The 17,463-nt window shown below is 50.2% G+C and overlaps 1 protein-coding gene across 2 annotated transcripts in view; it reads left to right on the forward strand.

Moving 5' to 3' along the window:
- Positions 1–17,463, forward strand: part of CMIP (c-Maf inducing protein) — a 236,836-nt gene that overhangs the window by 171,321 nt on the left and 48,052 nt on the right. For both annotated transcript variants that reach the window (XM_033128172.1, XM_033128173.1), the window contains 2 exons: positions 10,671–10,832; positions 15,496–15,537. In XM_033128172.1, the coding sequence (XP_032984063.1) occupies positions 10,671–10,832; positions 15,496–15,537 (204 nt within the window). The remainder of the gene's footprint in view (positions 1–10,670; positions 10,833–15,495; positions 15,538–17,463) is intronic.

Here is a 17,463-nt window from a genome sequence, read left to right on the forward strand (position 1 = left end):
GCTAAGCATAGGACTAGGAGCCCGCCAGCCTCCCTTGCGTGCTGTGACCAGGCTGGAAGGCATGTACAGCCCCGCTCTGGGCACTGTCCATGGTATGCCATAGCAGGGCGCTGCTGGGAGAAATGGCCTGCTTGGGGTTAGAGCCACGTGGAGACAGGAGGGCACATCCAGATGCTGAGAGCAGGTCCAGGGCTGTACTTGTGTTTGTGCAGCTCAGGGTCTCTTCATGGACCATGACTCAGGACGATGAGGTGACCCCGAGAAGGAGTCCTGGTTTAGAGACAGTTGGCTTTGACCCAGAGTATGTTGTCCCTCTATATGTCATGGTCTCCTCATCTTAAGTTTGTGTGTTGGGGGGACTCACACCTGCCCCCTTAGACTGGACCAGTCCTATAACCCCTGGCTACATTCTGGAATCACGTTTGGATTTTAAATACACTTCATTTAGTGTGGTAAAATATACATAACATGAAATTTACCATTTTAACCATTTTAAGTAGCACTAAATACATTCACATTGTTGCGCAACCACCACCACCATCATCTCCAGAGTTTTTTTGTCTTCCCAAACTGACACTCTGTCCCCATTAAACACTAACTCCCCATTTCCATTCCCCCAGCTCCTGGTACCTACCATCCCACTTTCTGTCTCTGTGAATCTGATTACTCTTGGTCCCTCATATAAGTGAAATCATCCGTATTTGTCTTTTTGTGATGGGCTTATTTCATTTTACTTAGCATAATGTCCTCAAGGTTCATCCATGTTGTAGCACGTGTCACAAGTTCTTTCCTTTTCATGGCTGAATAATACTTCATTGCATGGATAGACTACATCTATTTATCCATTCATTCATCAGTGGCTACTTGAGTTCCTTCCACCTTTTGACTCTTGTGAATAATGTTGCTATGCCCATTGGTGTTTAAACATACTTTAAAATACACCAGTGCTAAAAATTATACGGATGCCTGGTCTCTACCCTGCCCCCAACACCCACCTGATGGGGTTGACCTGGGGTTGGACTCTGTTACTGGAATGTTGGTAAGCCCCCCTAAGTGGTTTTGGTACGTAGCCAGGATCAAGAACCCTGAAATAGTTGTTTTGGGCTGAGCGCCTCAACTCAGTGCCCGCTGTAGGAAGCCTGGGTTGTCAGATGGCATGATGGGGGTTACTGGTGGCTGATGTGTGACCCTTATAAAAGGAAAGGGAGCTCCATTTGCTCTCAGCCGGAGTCTGTCTCATGACCTCTCTTTGCCAAGGACCCTAAGCAAGCCCTGTGCTGATGTCCTGCCCGAATTCTCCTGGGCGGTCCCCCTGTTGTCACCCCTCTGGGTGACCAGGTAGTTCCTCTCGCCCGATGTCACTGATGGGGCAGGTGCCCAAGTGTGCAGGTGTCCCCGTCAAGTCTTTCCCGAGGCAGCAAATGACCCGGGGCTTAGTCGTTCCGGTTATCGGTGTGTACGTGGACACCAGCATGCCCACCCCCTGAGGGAGCAAGAAAGAGATGGGGGGTGTTGTCAAGTCTTCCCCCCGGAAGACAAAACCCAACTAATTCCACCCTGAGGCTAAGCTGGGAGAGGCTGCTGAGAGCGCGGGTGCCTGGGTTCTAGTGCCCTCTCACCCACAGTGCCAGAGGGCCCTCAGCTGCCACCATCACAAGATAAAAGGGGTGGAAGGGTCAGCTCACATGGCGGGAGCAGAACAACAGAGCGAAGGGGAGCCAGGTGTCCTGGGATCTGTCGTCCTTTGCAGCTCACCACTGTATGAGATTCCTGTGGCTGCTGTATGTAACAAAGTGCCATTAACTGGGTGGCTTAACACACCAGAAATTTATCATCTCCCAGCTCTCCAACATCAAGGTTTTGGCAGGGCCCTGCTGCCTCCAGAGACTCTATGGGAGGTTCTTTTCTCTTGCCTCTCCCAGCTCCTGGGGGCTGCCACAAATCTCGGCATTCTTTGTCCTGTACCTGCATCACTCCAGTGTCTGCCTCCATCTTCGCATGGGCCACTCTCCCTTGCATCTGAGTGTGTTTTCACAGGGCCTTTTTCTAAGGACACCAGTGGTTAGATTCCGGGCCCACCCTAATCCAGCATGACCTCATCTTTACTTGATGGCATCTGCAAAGATCTATCTCCAAATAAGGTCACATCCACAGATACCAGATTTTAGGACTTGGACATGTCATTTTGGGGGACACAGTTCAACGCACACCACCAGCTGTGTGACCTCAGGCAAGGTGTTAATCCCTCAGTGCCCCCTTCTCCTGTGTATCATGGGGACAGAGTGAGTGTATCTGCCACGTAGGGAGAAGTAAACGAGGCGTGCAGGTTAGGGTTCAAGGACATTATTCTTACCTGGAAGCTCCATAAAACTGCAGACTCCTAGGCCTCCCCCAGATTCTGAGTTGGAATCTGCCTTTTAACAAGACCCTCCCCCCCCAGGCCCCCAGGTAGTTCTGCGCACAGGAGCGTTTGAGGAGGGTTAACGGGTTTGGTGCAGTGCCTGGCACAGCAGAAGCACTCCATCCATGTTAGCTGTTACTCCTGATTTTTATTCTCCTCCCTTTTACAAACACTGAGAGCACCTTCCATGTGCCCGAAGTGGTTTCAGTCACCACCCAAAACAGTAAAGAAACAAATGAGGTTCCAAGGAGCCCAGAGCTCAGTGAGAAAAACGGCCATACACAGTTTTTTTTATGCAGTCAAACGGATGCATGTGGTAATTGGATTTTGCCAAGGATGCAGCAGGCCCTAAGTACCCAGTAAGATGTGGTACCCAGCTGAGAGTCTGGCACCAAGGCCAGTTCATCTCACCAGCCAGATGCATGGTTGCCCAGGCAACCAGCCGCTGCTCCAGAGATGATGAGCAGGACACTGGGCCCAAGTTCCTGCTGTTTCCTTGGAAGCAGTAATGATTGTGGGGAGACCGCCTCTGGTGGGCACTTAGGGGGCTGAGTGCCCAGGCTCTTTTCCCCGCTTTCAAACAAATTGCCCGTCTCTTCAGGACCCAGCTTTCCAGGTAGATGTCAGCTGGACGCCCGGCTGCAGCCAGTCTGGAACTGTCCTGGGTAGCCAGCTCAACTCTCCAATTGAACGGACTTCTTGTTCGTTCAGCAGCAGGCAGCAGCATCAGTGGAGACAGAGAAAGCACTCAGGTGTGCCTCACAGAGTGGCATGGTCGGGCGCCCAGGATCCAGAGCTAGACCTGGGTCCCCATTCTAGCTCTGGCTCTTACTTGCTACATGAGCTAAGCTCTCTCAACCTCGGTTTTCTCATCCGAGAAATGGGGCTAATTATACCACTCACCTCACTGAGGGGTTGTGAGGATTAAGAAAATTACTTTGTATATACAGAGTGCTTAGCATAGGGCCCAGCCTGTGGAGAGCCCTCCAAAAGTGCTGATAATTATGCCCAGGTATCACTTGCCACAAACTATTATGGTTGTTCCTGGAACACTGTAAGCACTGGATGAGTGGTAGTCAATATTGCTGTAATTAGTGGCTTTGTTAGAATGAATTGAGCTGTGCCTGACCTTCCAGCTGACAAGGGATGACCAGGGCTGGGCTGTGTCTCATTTTGTGTTGTTTCCTCCACTCCCTTCCCCCTCGGTAGAGCCAGTTCACAGAGCAGGTATCCCTACACTTACCTTGAAAACCCTGAGTCCCTGGAGAGTAATCTGATTAGTCCATCTGTCAATAGGTAAGGCCAGGAGGTAACAGTTGAGTAATTGTATTGGCTAAAGTAGGGTCTCTGTGCAGAGGCCGCCAGGTGGTCTGAGAGGTTACAAGCTAGTCTGAGGTTGATGGTCAAGGGCAGTTTGGGGGTGACATACACGGGCCAGTCACAGGCCTGGGTTGTATCTGAAGGCAAAGTGACGGTCTTTGATGCTAAAAGGATTTAAGGGAAGCTGTTCTGGAACACTAAGGAGAAGGCCAAAAATGCTTCTCCCCCACACCCGCCCAAGGGTCAGGGCCCCCAGAAACACACGGGCTTGACAGGGATGGTGATTACCCAGCACACGTCAACATGCACAGCCCCAGCGAATCCTGAAGGAATGAGGAGGCCAAGGGCCCCTGTGAAGGAATCGGGGCAGCCAGAGAAGTCACCTAACCAGTCATTCTCCCTGGGTGTGCAAGGGACATTTGGGACAGCAGCCTGTAGACCTGGAGGGACAGTCAGAGGGGCTGAGCAGGTGGGCAGGGTGCCACTCACATTCTGGCCCCGGCACATAAGCATTGCCTGCCTGATGGGGAGAGGCAGCCAGCACGTTACTGGTCCTCTGGGGGCATGGTGACAGGGGACTCCAAGACGTAAGGACAGAACTTCGTGGTGATGAAAGTGCTCTCTATTTGCGCCATCCAGTATGGCACACACTGGGCACATGTGGCTGTAGAGCAGCTGCAATGTGGCTGGTGGGACCAAGGCAGTGAAGTTTTAGTTGTTTTATTTTAATTAAGATAAATTTAAGTAGCCACATGGAGCTGACGTGTTTTCCTGCTGGAGAGCACAGCTTTGGGACCTTGGCTGGAAAGAAGTTCTAAAAACTAGGCAGGCTCCCTCCCTCAATCATTCTTCTCAGTGGCTCTCGGAGAGCCGTGCAGCCTTTCCTTTAATGACAAGTGGTGGGGAGCATGCGTCTTGTGTGAGCCTGAGCCTCGGAGGCTGCGGCAAGCGGCAAAGCAGCAGCCCCGATCACTGGGAGGCGTGCTTCCAGCACATTCTGAGTCACACCTCTCCTGGCGAGGGGCACATCCTCATTGTCAGCTTGTCCCCCGCGGAGAAGCCAACGGGCTCTGCTTTCCCAGGCCAGAGAACCCGGCCTCTGTGGTTGCCTCTGCTGTGGGAGCAGTTGCTGGAGAGATGGCGGATGTTGCCCAGGTAACGTCCCCTCCCTGACAAGCAGCGGGTGAGGACTGCAACAGAGTGACTGGCTGTTCCTCTTGGGAGGCAGGAGGCTCTTGCTGCTGGCTCTGTTGTCTCGGGAGCTGGTGGGGCTTAGTCACGGAGGCCAGGATCCCTCCCAAGTCCTGCCTGCTCTGGACCACTCACTCCCAGGACTTGGTAGGTGGTAAGAATGAGAGCTGCTGTTAAGCCAGGATTGGTGCTTGATGCTTTATATACAGGGGGTGCCAAAATGTATACAAGTGGACACTTCGCTCAACATTGCTCAAGCAGTAGTTCGCAGTAATCAGAAGTGTCTGGACGCTGATGGTAACCACCTTGAGCACCTTTTGTAATTGCAGAAGTCAAACGTGATTGTATTCATCTTTTGTTATCGGTGTATATTGAGTATTACAATGTTAATAGTTTTTTTCCTTTCTTAAAATGTGTATACATTTTTTGGCACTCTCTGTATATTATCTCATTAACTAGCCATGGCAGCCTGTAGTTATTCTTATCCCACGTTGCAGATTAGGAAAGTAGGGTGCAAGTAATAGACTGTAAGTTCCATGAATCCTGGGGCCTGTCTACTTTGCTCACTTTAGTATTTAACACAGTGCTTGGCATATCACAGTAGATGGTTGCCAGTAGTTTTGTTGTATGATTGGTTGGATAGATGGATGGATATGGATAGATGGATGGATGAAGCAAAGCTTAGAGTTGAACTGAAGTCTGTTGATGACAAAAACCTGAGTGCTTAACCACTAAGCCATACTGCCTCTGGCTTTGTGTGATGCCCTCCTCTGCCTGCCCAGGTTAGGGTTTTCTTTAAACACCTTAATTGAGTTATAATTTACATACTATAAAATTCACCTACTTCAAGTGTATGATTCAATGATTTCAGTAAATTTATAGAGATGTGCAACCATCCCTACAATCTAGTTTTAGAATATTTCCATCGTCCTCAAAGATGCCCTCTAATCTGTTTGCAGTCTAATCCCCGTTGCCACCCACCCTCCCCAGACAATGACTGTTCCACTTTCTGTCTCTATAAATTTGCGTTTTTAAACATTTAATATAAAAAGAGTCATACAATATGTCTTTTGCATCTGTCTGCTTTCACTCAGCGTAATATTTGTGAGGTTTATCCATATTGTAGCATGTATGAGTAAGTCCATCCCTTTTACCGCCAAATATTATTCCATTGTCTGGGTCGACCGTATCTGGCTCATTCATTCATCGGGTGATAGACGTGTGGGTCATATCCAGTTTGGGGCTATTGTAAATAATGCTGCTGTGGACACTCGTGTTGTACATGTCTTTATGTAGAGTTTGTTTTTAGTTCTCTTGAGTAGATTTCTAGGAACAGAATTGCTGGGTCATGATAAATTTAGGTTTAATGTTTTAAGCAACTGCCAAACTGTTTTCTCATGACACTGTACTAATTCACATTCCCACCAGCGAGGCACAAGGATCCCGGTTCCTCCACACCCTCCCCAACACTTGGTACCGTCTGTCTTTTCGCTTACAGGCAGCCTGGTGGGTGTGAAGTTGTGTCTCGTTGTGACCTGAATCGGCATGGCCCCGAGAGCTCATGGTGTCAGCAGCATTATGCATTTACTGCTGGGCTGGGGTTTGACCTTTTCAGCAAGGGGTTGGCAAGCCTTTTCTCTGAAGGGCCAGATAGTAAGTGGGGCTTTGTGGCCACACGTGATTACTGTCACATATTTTATTTCCCACACAACCCTTAAAAAAATGTAAGACACAGTGCTTGGCACATCAAAGGAGGTGTGCTTGGCTTCTTTTGCACAAAAACAAGCAGGGAGATAGTGCGAAGGGCCCATGAAAGCATTCCCGCGGCCCATCCACTTTGGACGTGCAAGAGGCCCCCCACATCTCTTGGTGACCACACTGCAAAAACAAGGGCCGGGCTCCTGGGAGCCTGGCAGTCAGGGTTCCAGAAGTACCCTATTTCAGCCCCACTGCGATTCATCACCAAATGAGCTCATCAGAGTTCCTGGGATGAAACCTGCTCATTTATCACCCACAGCAGAGTGACTGGACAGGCCTCCCTCTGCCGGTGGCTGCGCTGTCCCAGAGCTTAGAGCCTGTTCAGTGGCCTACCCACGGCCATCACCACGATGTCACGGCCACCCTGTCCACCTGTGGCTCCCACCGGTCTCTCCCACAGCTCCTCCACCCCTCGTCACCTGAGCCCCGGCTCTAAGAGCCTGTGGGTTTCTCCTGGCCTTCACCCCATGCCACCAAGCGTTCTCGACCCCTTTACAGTGTCTCTTGCTGCGTCTGTCCTTCCTCTCCATCGTCGGTGCTGGCCCTGACTGATGTGACAGAAAGAGTTGATCAGAGCCAATTCTGACTCTTGAATTGCCCCTTTCTGGGTGTGTGACCTTGGGCAAGTCATGTGCCGTCTCCAGCTGTGATAGTCTTCTGTGTAAACAGGATACTAGAGTCCTACAGCAGAAGCGGCAGGTGCCTCACCTTCTGACCGTCCCACTGAGGGCTGCTCACTGTGTACCTGTGTGACTCCACGGGGGGCGTGTGTATTCCTGGCCGTGGGAGCACGTTGGCCTGGGCACAGGGCCACCAGAGTACTGCAGTGTTCAGGAAATTTATGGATAAATGCCACCACTCCCTTGCTTCTTGGATGGGCCAGCTCTAAGGCGTGAGCTGCACTGTCTCCGCTAGGCCCCTGTACGATTCAGCACCCGTTCATTCCCGCAGTGGCTAACGTTGCCAGTTGTCCAGTCATAATGCTTGATGATGCCACCTCTTCTTCCCAGTCTTCCTTCCCCACCACGCACTGATGTGTCCTCCAGCCCCTCTCAAATGGATAACCCACTTGTCTTTGTCTTCCTGTCTGCTCCCTGGGCTGCTCAGCCTGTGGCAGGTCCCCAGCTCCTGGGGTTACTGTGAGGATGGAATGAGATGATGCCCATAAGCGCTCGGCACAGTGCCTGGTACATAGTATGTGCTCATTAAGTGTTAGCCCTTCTACAACCCCTGGGACCTTCTGGTTTTGAATGCAGCCTCTGTGACCACTGTCCTGTGGATGCCTCTTGAGCAGGGTTCCTGCGCTCGAGGAAGAGCAGTTGTCCTCCCCGCTCTACAGAGGGCGCTGTGCTGGTGAGCGCTGAGGCTGGGCCCACCCTTAAAGGGAATGAATGGAAGCTGCGTGGGGGCCGGTGGCACCCAGTGGGCCCTTCTGCCAGGGCATTGCTGCCCCGGAGTCCTAATGACGTCTGAGTGTAGAGAGCGGGGCATTGTACCCGTGGCTGCCCACCCCACGGGCTGGCTGTATTCAGCAAAGTTTAAATGAGGGTTGGCTGGAACAGTGTTCACCAAAGATTAATGCTGGCTGTTTCGAGGTTGTGGGATTTTTGAGGCTTTTTTTTTTTTTTCATTTACCCTTTTCTTTCTGCTTTTCAGCATGCTTTAAATTTCTTAGAATAAGCATGCATCATTTTCACACACATGAAAAATGAAGGTATTGTTCTTTGAAAGGTAAATAACTTGTAGCTGATCAGATGAAAAGGCACTTAAAGCTCAGACTGCATTCAAGTCTAGAATCTACTGCGGGAAGGCATGGATGTTCATCATTGCGGTTCTCTTTGGGGCTTAATCTATGGCAAGTTTCTGTGACCATTTCATGGTCATTTAAAAGTTAAGCCATTCTCTGGGTACGGAACAAAACCACAGTGTCCAGAATTCAAAGGAGCATTCATCTCCTAGGATGGAGTGGGTTCTTGCCTTGGGAAGTGTCTCCACGCCGTGAGGCTTCGGGTACTGTGTTCGCATAGACCTGGCGGGGAAGACAGCCTCCGGCCTCACAGCTGTGGGCAGGGAGCTGGGCTGATGGGACCTAGGATGAGGCTGGTCACAGTGCCAGGGAAGCCTAACGTCATGGAGTTCAGCAAATGCTCACTGTCACCATCATCCCCATCAGCAGCACATTCACTATTCACTAAACACCCTCCCCCGACAGAGCTTGCCATGCCTTTCTTCAGGTCCTTCTCAGATCCAAAATGATGGCCGGCGGAAAATTTCTGGTCTTTTCCTCTCCCCCACCTGATGAAAACTATGCTGTCTTCACTTCGTTTGTTTTCTCTGTCCTGCTGGGCCTCTGAGAGAACTTGTCCCTTTCTAGTTCTTGATGGGGAATGGATGAACAGGCAAAGAACAGTGAGAGAGAGAGAGAGAGAGAGAGAGAGAGAGAGAATGTGTGTGTAGGGAGAGACAGTTACACTGACTTACACAAGAAAGATCTGGGAGGCTGAGGGGGAAATAAACTAAGGTGTGAGTTAACTAGGTGGCTGATAGGGGTGTGATTAGCAAGTAAGAGGCTCCAGAAAATCATGGAATGTGAAAAAAATGGAAGAAACAAAATGGAATACTCTTTGTATTGCTGTGTGGTGCACATTTCATCTTTTTAAAATTGTTCAAAAGAGACGAGTTAAGTATCCGGATTCCCCTTTTTGTTACTGGTGGCTATTCTATTTGGACTATGCTTTCGAATGTAACTCCATACAGAGAGTGGACCACGTGGGTCCAGGATTTATAAGGGTTACATATTGGAAGAGGCTGCAAGGCATTTCCATGCCCAATTTACAAAAAAGGAAACCGAGGTGCAGCGGGCGCAGTACTTTGTAGGAAGAGCCAGGTCTGTCCGACCCTGGATTCTCCCACTCATTCCACCATGGAGCCTCGCCCAGCACAATTAACTACTCAGTTTGCCATGGGCTGTGTCCCCACATACTTCCTTTGAGGCACTGGGTTCCAAGACCACTTCTTAGCTCAGAAGCTGAGTGGTGTGGAGACCCTGGGGGCCTCAGGGGCCAGTGGGGGCCCCTGACCTCTTCCTTCCTTCTTCCCTCATTCAGACTTTGGCTCAGAGATTGTGACATGTCACCCCAGCTGGCTGCTGGCACAGTGACACTAAAATTAGGTTTTCCCCATGGAGCAGTGCACTTAATGAAGGAGTTCATCCAGTTAGAAAGAGAGACTCCCCAGCAAGCTGGGGCAGCAGTGTGTGTGTGTGTGTGGGTTGGGGGTGGGGGCAGCCGCAGAGCCGGGAAGGAGCATTTGGCTGGGACCTCCGCCTTCCCAGGGCTCCTGTTTCCATGATGTCAGAGAGGCGGAACGAACTGCCTTAAATCGAGGGAGGCTAGCAGCCCTTGCCCCAGCTGCTCTCTCTTCAGCTTCAGAAGTAGCGCCTAAGCGAAGGTGAGAATGCTCCCGTTTTCCTCACCAGGTGGAAGCTGACAGTGACCTTACATTTCCTGGGGGCCATTCTGGGCGCGGCTCTGCCTGGCTGGGGTTCAATGCCTGGCCCCCAGCCTGTCTTGTTTCTTAGCTGAACTCCACTCTCCAAGGATCGGGATGAGCAGAAACAGTACTTCCAACTCAAAGAAAGTTCCTTTGTGGGGCCACGAATGTTTCCACTCCTGTTGCATTTGAATATTTGGGAAATCAGTTGGGCAGAAGATAGGATCTGAAAGAGAAATCTCTTAATTCTGTTTTAAAGTCACTGGAAATGGCGTGGAAATTCCTCTGCTGTGATCAGGAGGCCTGGCCGTCTGCAAATGCACCCGTGACGTGGGGCAAGAATCTTCCCTTTTCAGATGTCCGTTTCTTATGGGGAGAGAGTGGTCCTCACTGACAGTTTCTTGGAGCCTTTGACATCCTAATGCACCTCATTATTTGATCATCTTGTATCTTCCGCTCTTGGCATATTAATAAAACATTTGTGTCTCTTTCTCTCTCTCCTGACCAGAAAAAGATTTACAAATACAAGAAAGTTCTGAGTAACCCAAGCCGTTGGGAAGTTGTCTTGAAGGAGATCCGAACTCTGGTGGACATGGCCCTGACATCCCCCCTGCAAGATGACTCCATCAACCAAGCCCCACTGGAAATCGTCTCGAAACTGCTCTCAGAGGTAGGACGCTTCCTCTTGCTTGATTTTGCACCTCACTCCCCGCACCCATTGAAGTTATTTCACTGTACCTACCCTGAGCACCAACCCTGTACCAGAATTGGATTCAAGTTGGTGTCTCCCCGATGCCCAAGGCAGTGAGTGCTTCAAGGGTGGTGAGAAGGTTTGCCCCAGTGCTTCCAGCTGAGCCGCCTCGGGCTTGTGGCAGGGGTGAAGGAGGAGTTGTTGCCACCCTGCCATGCCACTTGACCGAACTGGGTATGGGAAATGGGGGTCGGGGGGGAGTCCTGGTCTTGGGCCTTAGGCTGGGCTGGCGGTGGTGATGACGGCAGCTGATTTCAGAATTCTCATTCGTTCCCAAGTGGGACACATCAGGGAAGCCCCCAGACTGCCCTTCCTTCCTGCCCTGGGGCTGCTGGGGCTCATAGTCCCGGCCACTCGCCATCTTCCCCCAGCTCTGTCCCGCTTCAGCTCTGGCCATCCAAGCAATATGTCTTTCTGCCCTAATACCCCCGCAGAGCCTACGGCTGTGCTTTAACTCACACAGGATTTTTAAAATCAGGAGCTTTCACAAAAAAATGGGAATTTCCAAATTCTCTTTAAAATCAGTCAGAAAATCCGGCAGCAGTTAGCAGCTGGTGCTCTCAGTGCCGCTCATCTGAGCCGTCTTCTTTGCCGGGCGGCCCCACGCTTTGAGTGTGTGCTGTGTGCCAGGCGCCATCCTGGGCGTTTGAATGAAGACAAGGCCCTGCCCTCCTGGAGCTTCCGTTCGGGCATGGGAGAAACACAAGGGAGACCTAGTCCACATGGCAGTCATGCTGTCATTAGAAGGCAAAGGGTGCTAGGAAACACACTCATGTTTACTCTGTCGCAGGTGCTGGCCTAAGCACTTTACACGTATTAATACACCTCTCGTTGACTTGCCTGCCTGGCCCCCTGAGTCCACTGGAGTTGATGACTCTTGACTTAAACTATGTATGGTCACCAGAGTGAGGCTTCTGTCCCCTCCCCTGGGGTGGTCCTTGCTCTTCTGACACCCTGTTTCTCTGGGTAGCTCCTACACACCCGCTCAACTCCCTGCTGCCTCGCTCTGACCCTCTGTCCGCAGGCCCAGACTACTGGCCAGGCCTACTGTGTCTGCTGACTAGAGAGAGTCCCTCACCCTGAGAGGAGGTAGATGTGAGAGGTAGAAAGTGGGCTGCAGTGACTAATGGTCACAAGCAGAAGAACAGAGGCTGTGTCCTCACGTGGGACAATAGCCTTGTTGCAAAGAGGAGTAAAGACTCAGCCTCTGAAAGGAATGACGGTCAAGGTCTAGAATTTGAGGCAGACGCTGGACACCCAACCTCAAGTCCAGGCTTCTTTCTCACCCTGAGCAGGAGAAGGGGTCTGGTAAGCAGGCCAGCGGCTGGCTTTTCATCTGAAGAAGGGGAAGCCGCTGACTTTCAGTGAGTACCTGCTGGGTGCCAGGTGGGTGCCAGATGCCACACATACAGCATCTCATTTAACACTCACATTCTCCCTAAGAGATGGGCGTTGCTGTTTGCATTTCACAGATAAGGAAACTGAGGCACAGAGCTACCAACCTGCCAAGAAAGCAGTGGGGCTGGAAATTCTACCTCTGGGCTGCCTAGTTCTTACTGCAAGACCACAGCATCCACCATCATTAAGTCAAGTTCATCATCAGGACGTTGGCAGAGGTGACAGATGACACTGTTTCCAACCTCTGGTGGGATTTGCTTCCCATCAGATATGTTTCATGTGACCACGTGCCTTTGTCTTCTTCAGCTTTAAATCAACTGTCTCAAAGTCAGCTGATGTTCAAGTGCTAAAGTGGAGAGACAAAGGCATTTAAAAACAAAACAAAACAGAATAAGCTTGCATTTGCTGTGCACCTACTGTGTGTCAGGCAGGGGTCAGTACCACCCTGTTTTACTGATAAGCACGGCCGTTGGTAAGGGACAGAGCTGGGACAGGCAGCACTCCCTCCGGTAAGGCCTCCACCTCTCTGAGTGACACTACCACTGTTTTGAGCGCACGCTCTGTAACCAATCACTTTGTCAGGCATTTAGAGCCGATCTTTCACACTTCTCCCAGAGACCCTGCAAAGGAAGTATTAAAATGTGCAGAGAGTCACAGAGGCTCTGAGACGTTAAGTTGCCTGCCCAGGGTCACTCGGAGAAGTGGTGGGCCAGGACCCAGGCCCAGGTCTGCCCCATTGTGACGCTCACGCTCTTGTGCAAAGGTGTGACACGAACCTGAATTGGGAGAGACTTTTTAGTGAGGGGCAGATGCACCTAGTATGTAGGACCACGGTTAAGAGCAGGTATTTGGAGTCAGAAAGACCTAATTCCGCCCTCAGGAGCTAACTGGTCTTGGACAGGTTCCTAGACCTCTCAGTGCCCCGTTTTCATCCACAAGCTGGGGCTAAGGGTAGTACCCATTTCAAAGGACTGGGGGTCAACATTCTAAAACATAAACCGTGCCTGGCATTGTGCCAAACACACGGAGCCTTTGAGAAATGGTCACATTTTTATTGTTCCAGGAGATGTTTGTTATCTTGACCTTAAGCACCCTCAGCTTCATGTCTAGAGGGGATTGGGTGGAAAAACAAACAAATCCTCCCTCCTCTTTGCCCTTTTTTGTTTAGAATATGTTTGGCTAGATTCGTTGTTCTCTTTACTCAAGTTGTTTCCAAGGCCTCTCACTCAGAGGCTCCAGGCATCAGTTAAGTGACCAGAAGGTGGGCAGGATCCCGAGGGAGGGAGGGGAAGAGGGAGTTATTAGGCAGCAAAACAGTTCTGAGAAAGAACCGTCCATCTACCAGCCAAGCCAAGCCGGCGTTTCTGACCCCCTGGGCTTTCGTTGAGTTGACTGTGTGGAATGACCACTCAGCTTGGGGTTCAGGTGTCCCCTCTAATGCAGCGGCTCTTAGCACTTTCAACCTGGGATTGAAAATGGCCTCGGTGGAGAGACATTTTCCTGCAGAGTGGCATGGGCTGCCACCGGTGAATGGGACAAAGGAAGTGGTATCTGTGCTCGCCAAAGGCTCTTTCTGGAAAGGGGTGCAGGTATGGTGAGGGACAGGCTGGTCCCACTGCAGCCTGAAAGATGCAGCCTCCACTTACGTGGCTGAAGCCCCATAGCTCAGTGGAGATCCAGGCTTTGGATCAGGACAGATGGGTCAAATCCCCACTCTGCCACTATTGGCTGTGTTCCCGGGTGAGTGACTGCACCTCTTTGAGTCTCCATTAACTCAATCTGTCAATGGAATAGTAGGACACAGTAGAAGAGAACTATCATAAGAAGGAAAAATGGGTGGGATGAGTATTACAAAGCTCTGACATAGTGCCTGAGGCAGAGCGAACTTGTAGTCAGTCATAAGGGAAGAAAGACCAAAGCCAGGCTTTCATCTATCCTGAGCTGAAAAATGACTGATGTCTAATAATCTGCCATAAATGGGCTGCTCAGACTCCAACATCCACAAAAAGGAAAAGGCGTTTGGATCCAAAAACCATCCTCCCAAATGTTTCTGGATTCTAAGCATCGTGGGTCAGCTGTCTCCATGGGAACCTGGACACTTGTGGAGCTCAGACACTAAGACTGGTTCGGTGCCCACCTTCATCCCTCGGGCAGCCAGACACAAGCAGATTCATGGCTCACTAGCTTTTCTTTCACTTTAGCTGCTATTAAACACGTTAGATACCCTCAACACACTTCTTAAACCTTTCCAGGTGGTGGATGCCGTGGGGCTCTTTCTGGAACCCAGGAACAGTTGATCTTGCAAGTTCACTGTGCAGTGAGGAGGCACCTTACAAGCAGCCAGTGTAGCTCTATTAGGAAATATGAAGTGGCACCAAAGAGAGCCCATGTCTACCGAGAAAGACAGACAAAGCAGAACGCACCACGAAACTAGCGAAAAAAGATAATAGTGGCTGTTTCTGAGTATTCCCATGAGTTCTCATTTATCGCGTATTCATTCCTTTCCTCATTTGCATACTCACAGGATGGCTGTACAGGTACCAATTGTGTAAGAAAATTCCAGATAGGGGTGGAGAGGAAACCCAAGAATTAAACAAGTTTAATCCATTCAACTTAATACTCTTTTTGAAAAGTTAATTGTTAGAATGTGAATTTAGCTAAAACATCTTGGGCCAACTCAGAACACCTGTGTTACCTGGGAACCTAGTTTGAGAGCCACTGAGATAATATGCATGTCACTCCTGAAAGACTGCCTGGCACAGAGTCAAGACTTAAAAGTCTGTTCCTTACATGTTTATTATGAACCTGTCTTCTGGCTTCCAAGTGGCATCGCTGTGACAAGGGGCAACCACAGGTTTAAGCCCCATCCTCTCACAGCAGCTTAAAGAAGATCCCATTTACGGAAGAAAAAACTGATTCCCACCGAGTCCAAGGTCACTTAACTCACAAGCGGGGAAACAGACTTGGAACACAGTTCCCCCTGCCCCAAAGCCGCACTTTTCTCCGACCCTAACCATGCCTTTGAGGGTCTTCTGATCTGTTTAATTAGGAAAAGTGGCAGCAGGGCTCTGTCGGAGAGGCTGAAAGCGTTTTGTGACTGCGTGGGCCTTCGAGATACAAATGTTCCATTTTATTAATATTGTTTGTTTTTTTTTTTGTTTGCTTTCTGCGTTCCGTCCTTTAGAACACAAACTTGACTACCCAGGAGCATGAAAACATCATTGTGGTAAGTCTCTCGCCATCCCTCTCCCTCTGCCCACCTCCCGGTGCCCACGGTTCTTCCCGTTTGGGTTAATTCTTCAGGCGCCAGTGTAATCCACCAGCACTGCGTCCTTGCTCAGTATTGTCTTTTCTATCAAGCCAGAGATGTCTCCCTCCTGCTTTTGCACATTTCAGAGCCCCAATTGATTGTGGGGGAAGGGAGGGTTATAATTATGAGTCTTTGAGGTTTGTAGCAAATGTGTCTTAATCGACTCCTCCTTTCTGCCTGTGCTGAGGGAGTTGAAGGCAGGATATGGCAGAGACCATATAATTTATTCAGAGGCATAGCCCTACTAGTGGAAAGGTAAACGTTCTCTTTTTCCCGCAGGCCATGTCTCCTAATTAACCCACAAATAGAACCTGGATTTAATACCCTTTGATACACAAAATGAGATATTTTCTGGGTTTTGACTATGATGTAAGCATCTTTGGGGTAAAATATCTCTTCCTGCGTGATTTTAAGCTATGAACTGTGACTCTCACTAGAGAGAAGAGAAATAAGATTGCACCTACTTGGTGCTAAGGACTCTGCTGGGTATTTGAATGCACAGATAACTAAGACAGCCCTGCTCCCAAGGAGTGCCTTACCTCCTGTAGGAAAACAAATGGGATTGTGTAGAGAGTGGAGTGATCAACTCACTTGGTAAAGAAGCCAGAGAGCTTCCCAGAGGCAGTGATGTCTGAGCTGGGTTTTGAAGGATCAGTAGGAGTTTGCCAAATGGCAAAACAGAATAAAGGCCCTCCAGAGAGAGGAAACAAAGCATGCACAGAGGTTTAAAACAACATGGTCTATTCTGGAAGTTTCAGCATTGCTGGAACATAAAGCATAAGGAAATAAGAATCAGAGAGGCAGAACGTGAAATCGATGTGACAGGCAGAGGCTTATATGCCTGGGAAAGGACCTGGACCATCTGCCCAAGAGCTCCCATGGCTGCAGCGTTTCAAACAAGGGCCACATCCCAGATACCATGCCTCTCTGAGCTTACTTAGGGCTTTAGAGACCCACACTCGGCCCTGGCAAGCCCAGTCCACAGAATTACCCTCCTTGCTGCAGCTGGGCTCTGTGGGCACCAAAGGAGGTGAGCCCTACGCGTGTTATCGCCGAGAGTAAAGGCCGCAGCTTCTGTGGAGTCCCAACCACAGTGTCTGGCATGTAGTGGGTACTCAGTGGGTGCTTGCTAAAAATAGAGAGGTTTTTCCCATGCTCTAGCCTGAGCACCCGTTGCATATCTGGTCAGAACAGGGGGAGCATCAACCTGGGCACCCCCAATCACCCACCACTACTCTTCTCTGGTACGCTATTAATAAATTGGTTTCACAGATGTTTGTTGTCATGTGAGTACAAGTATGTGCCAGACACTAGTGTCCATTTCACAGAATAAAACCACCATTTGAGGGATTTACTGTTTCCTGGGAGAACCTGGCAGGTCAACAAATGATCAAGAAATTACATGGTCAGGGGTTGAAATTTGTTCTGGGTGACAGAGGAGCACACAGGACAGGCACCTAACCTCCTCTGTCAGGGAGGGTGCTGGTAGGAAGATGACAGAGGGCTTCCAGGAGGAGGTGAGCGCAAACTGAGGCTTAAAGGATGGGTAGGAGTACTCCCAGGGAAGGAAAGGCAGTCCAGACAGTGGGCCCAGCACGTGCTGAGGCAAAGTGATGAGCCTGCTGGTGGAGAAATAGGCTGGAACGTGGGGGGCAGGGAAGGAATCGGCATCTTCGGCTCCTTGCTGGCGACACGTTGGGTCCCACTCTGGGCCCTGGCCCTAGAAGGGAAGGCAAGGGCTTTGGACTTAGGACGAGCCTGGGAAAGGAATTTTGGTCTGAGAAATCCAGGCTGCGTTTATCCAGCTAATTTGGCTGGGCTGACCCCTTAATTGGGCTGGGC

This window comes from Rhinolophus ferrumequinum, chromosome 15, assembly GCF_004115265.2.
Source record: "Rhinolophus ferrumequinum isolate MPI-CBG mRhiFer1 chromosome 15, mRhiFer1_v1.p, whole genome shotgun sequence".
Classification (NCBI taxonomy): Eukaryota; Metazoa; Chordata; class Mammalia; order Chiroptera; family Rhinolophidae; genus Rhinolophus; species Rhinolophus ferrumequinum.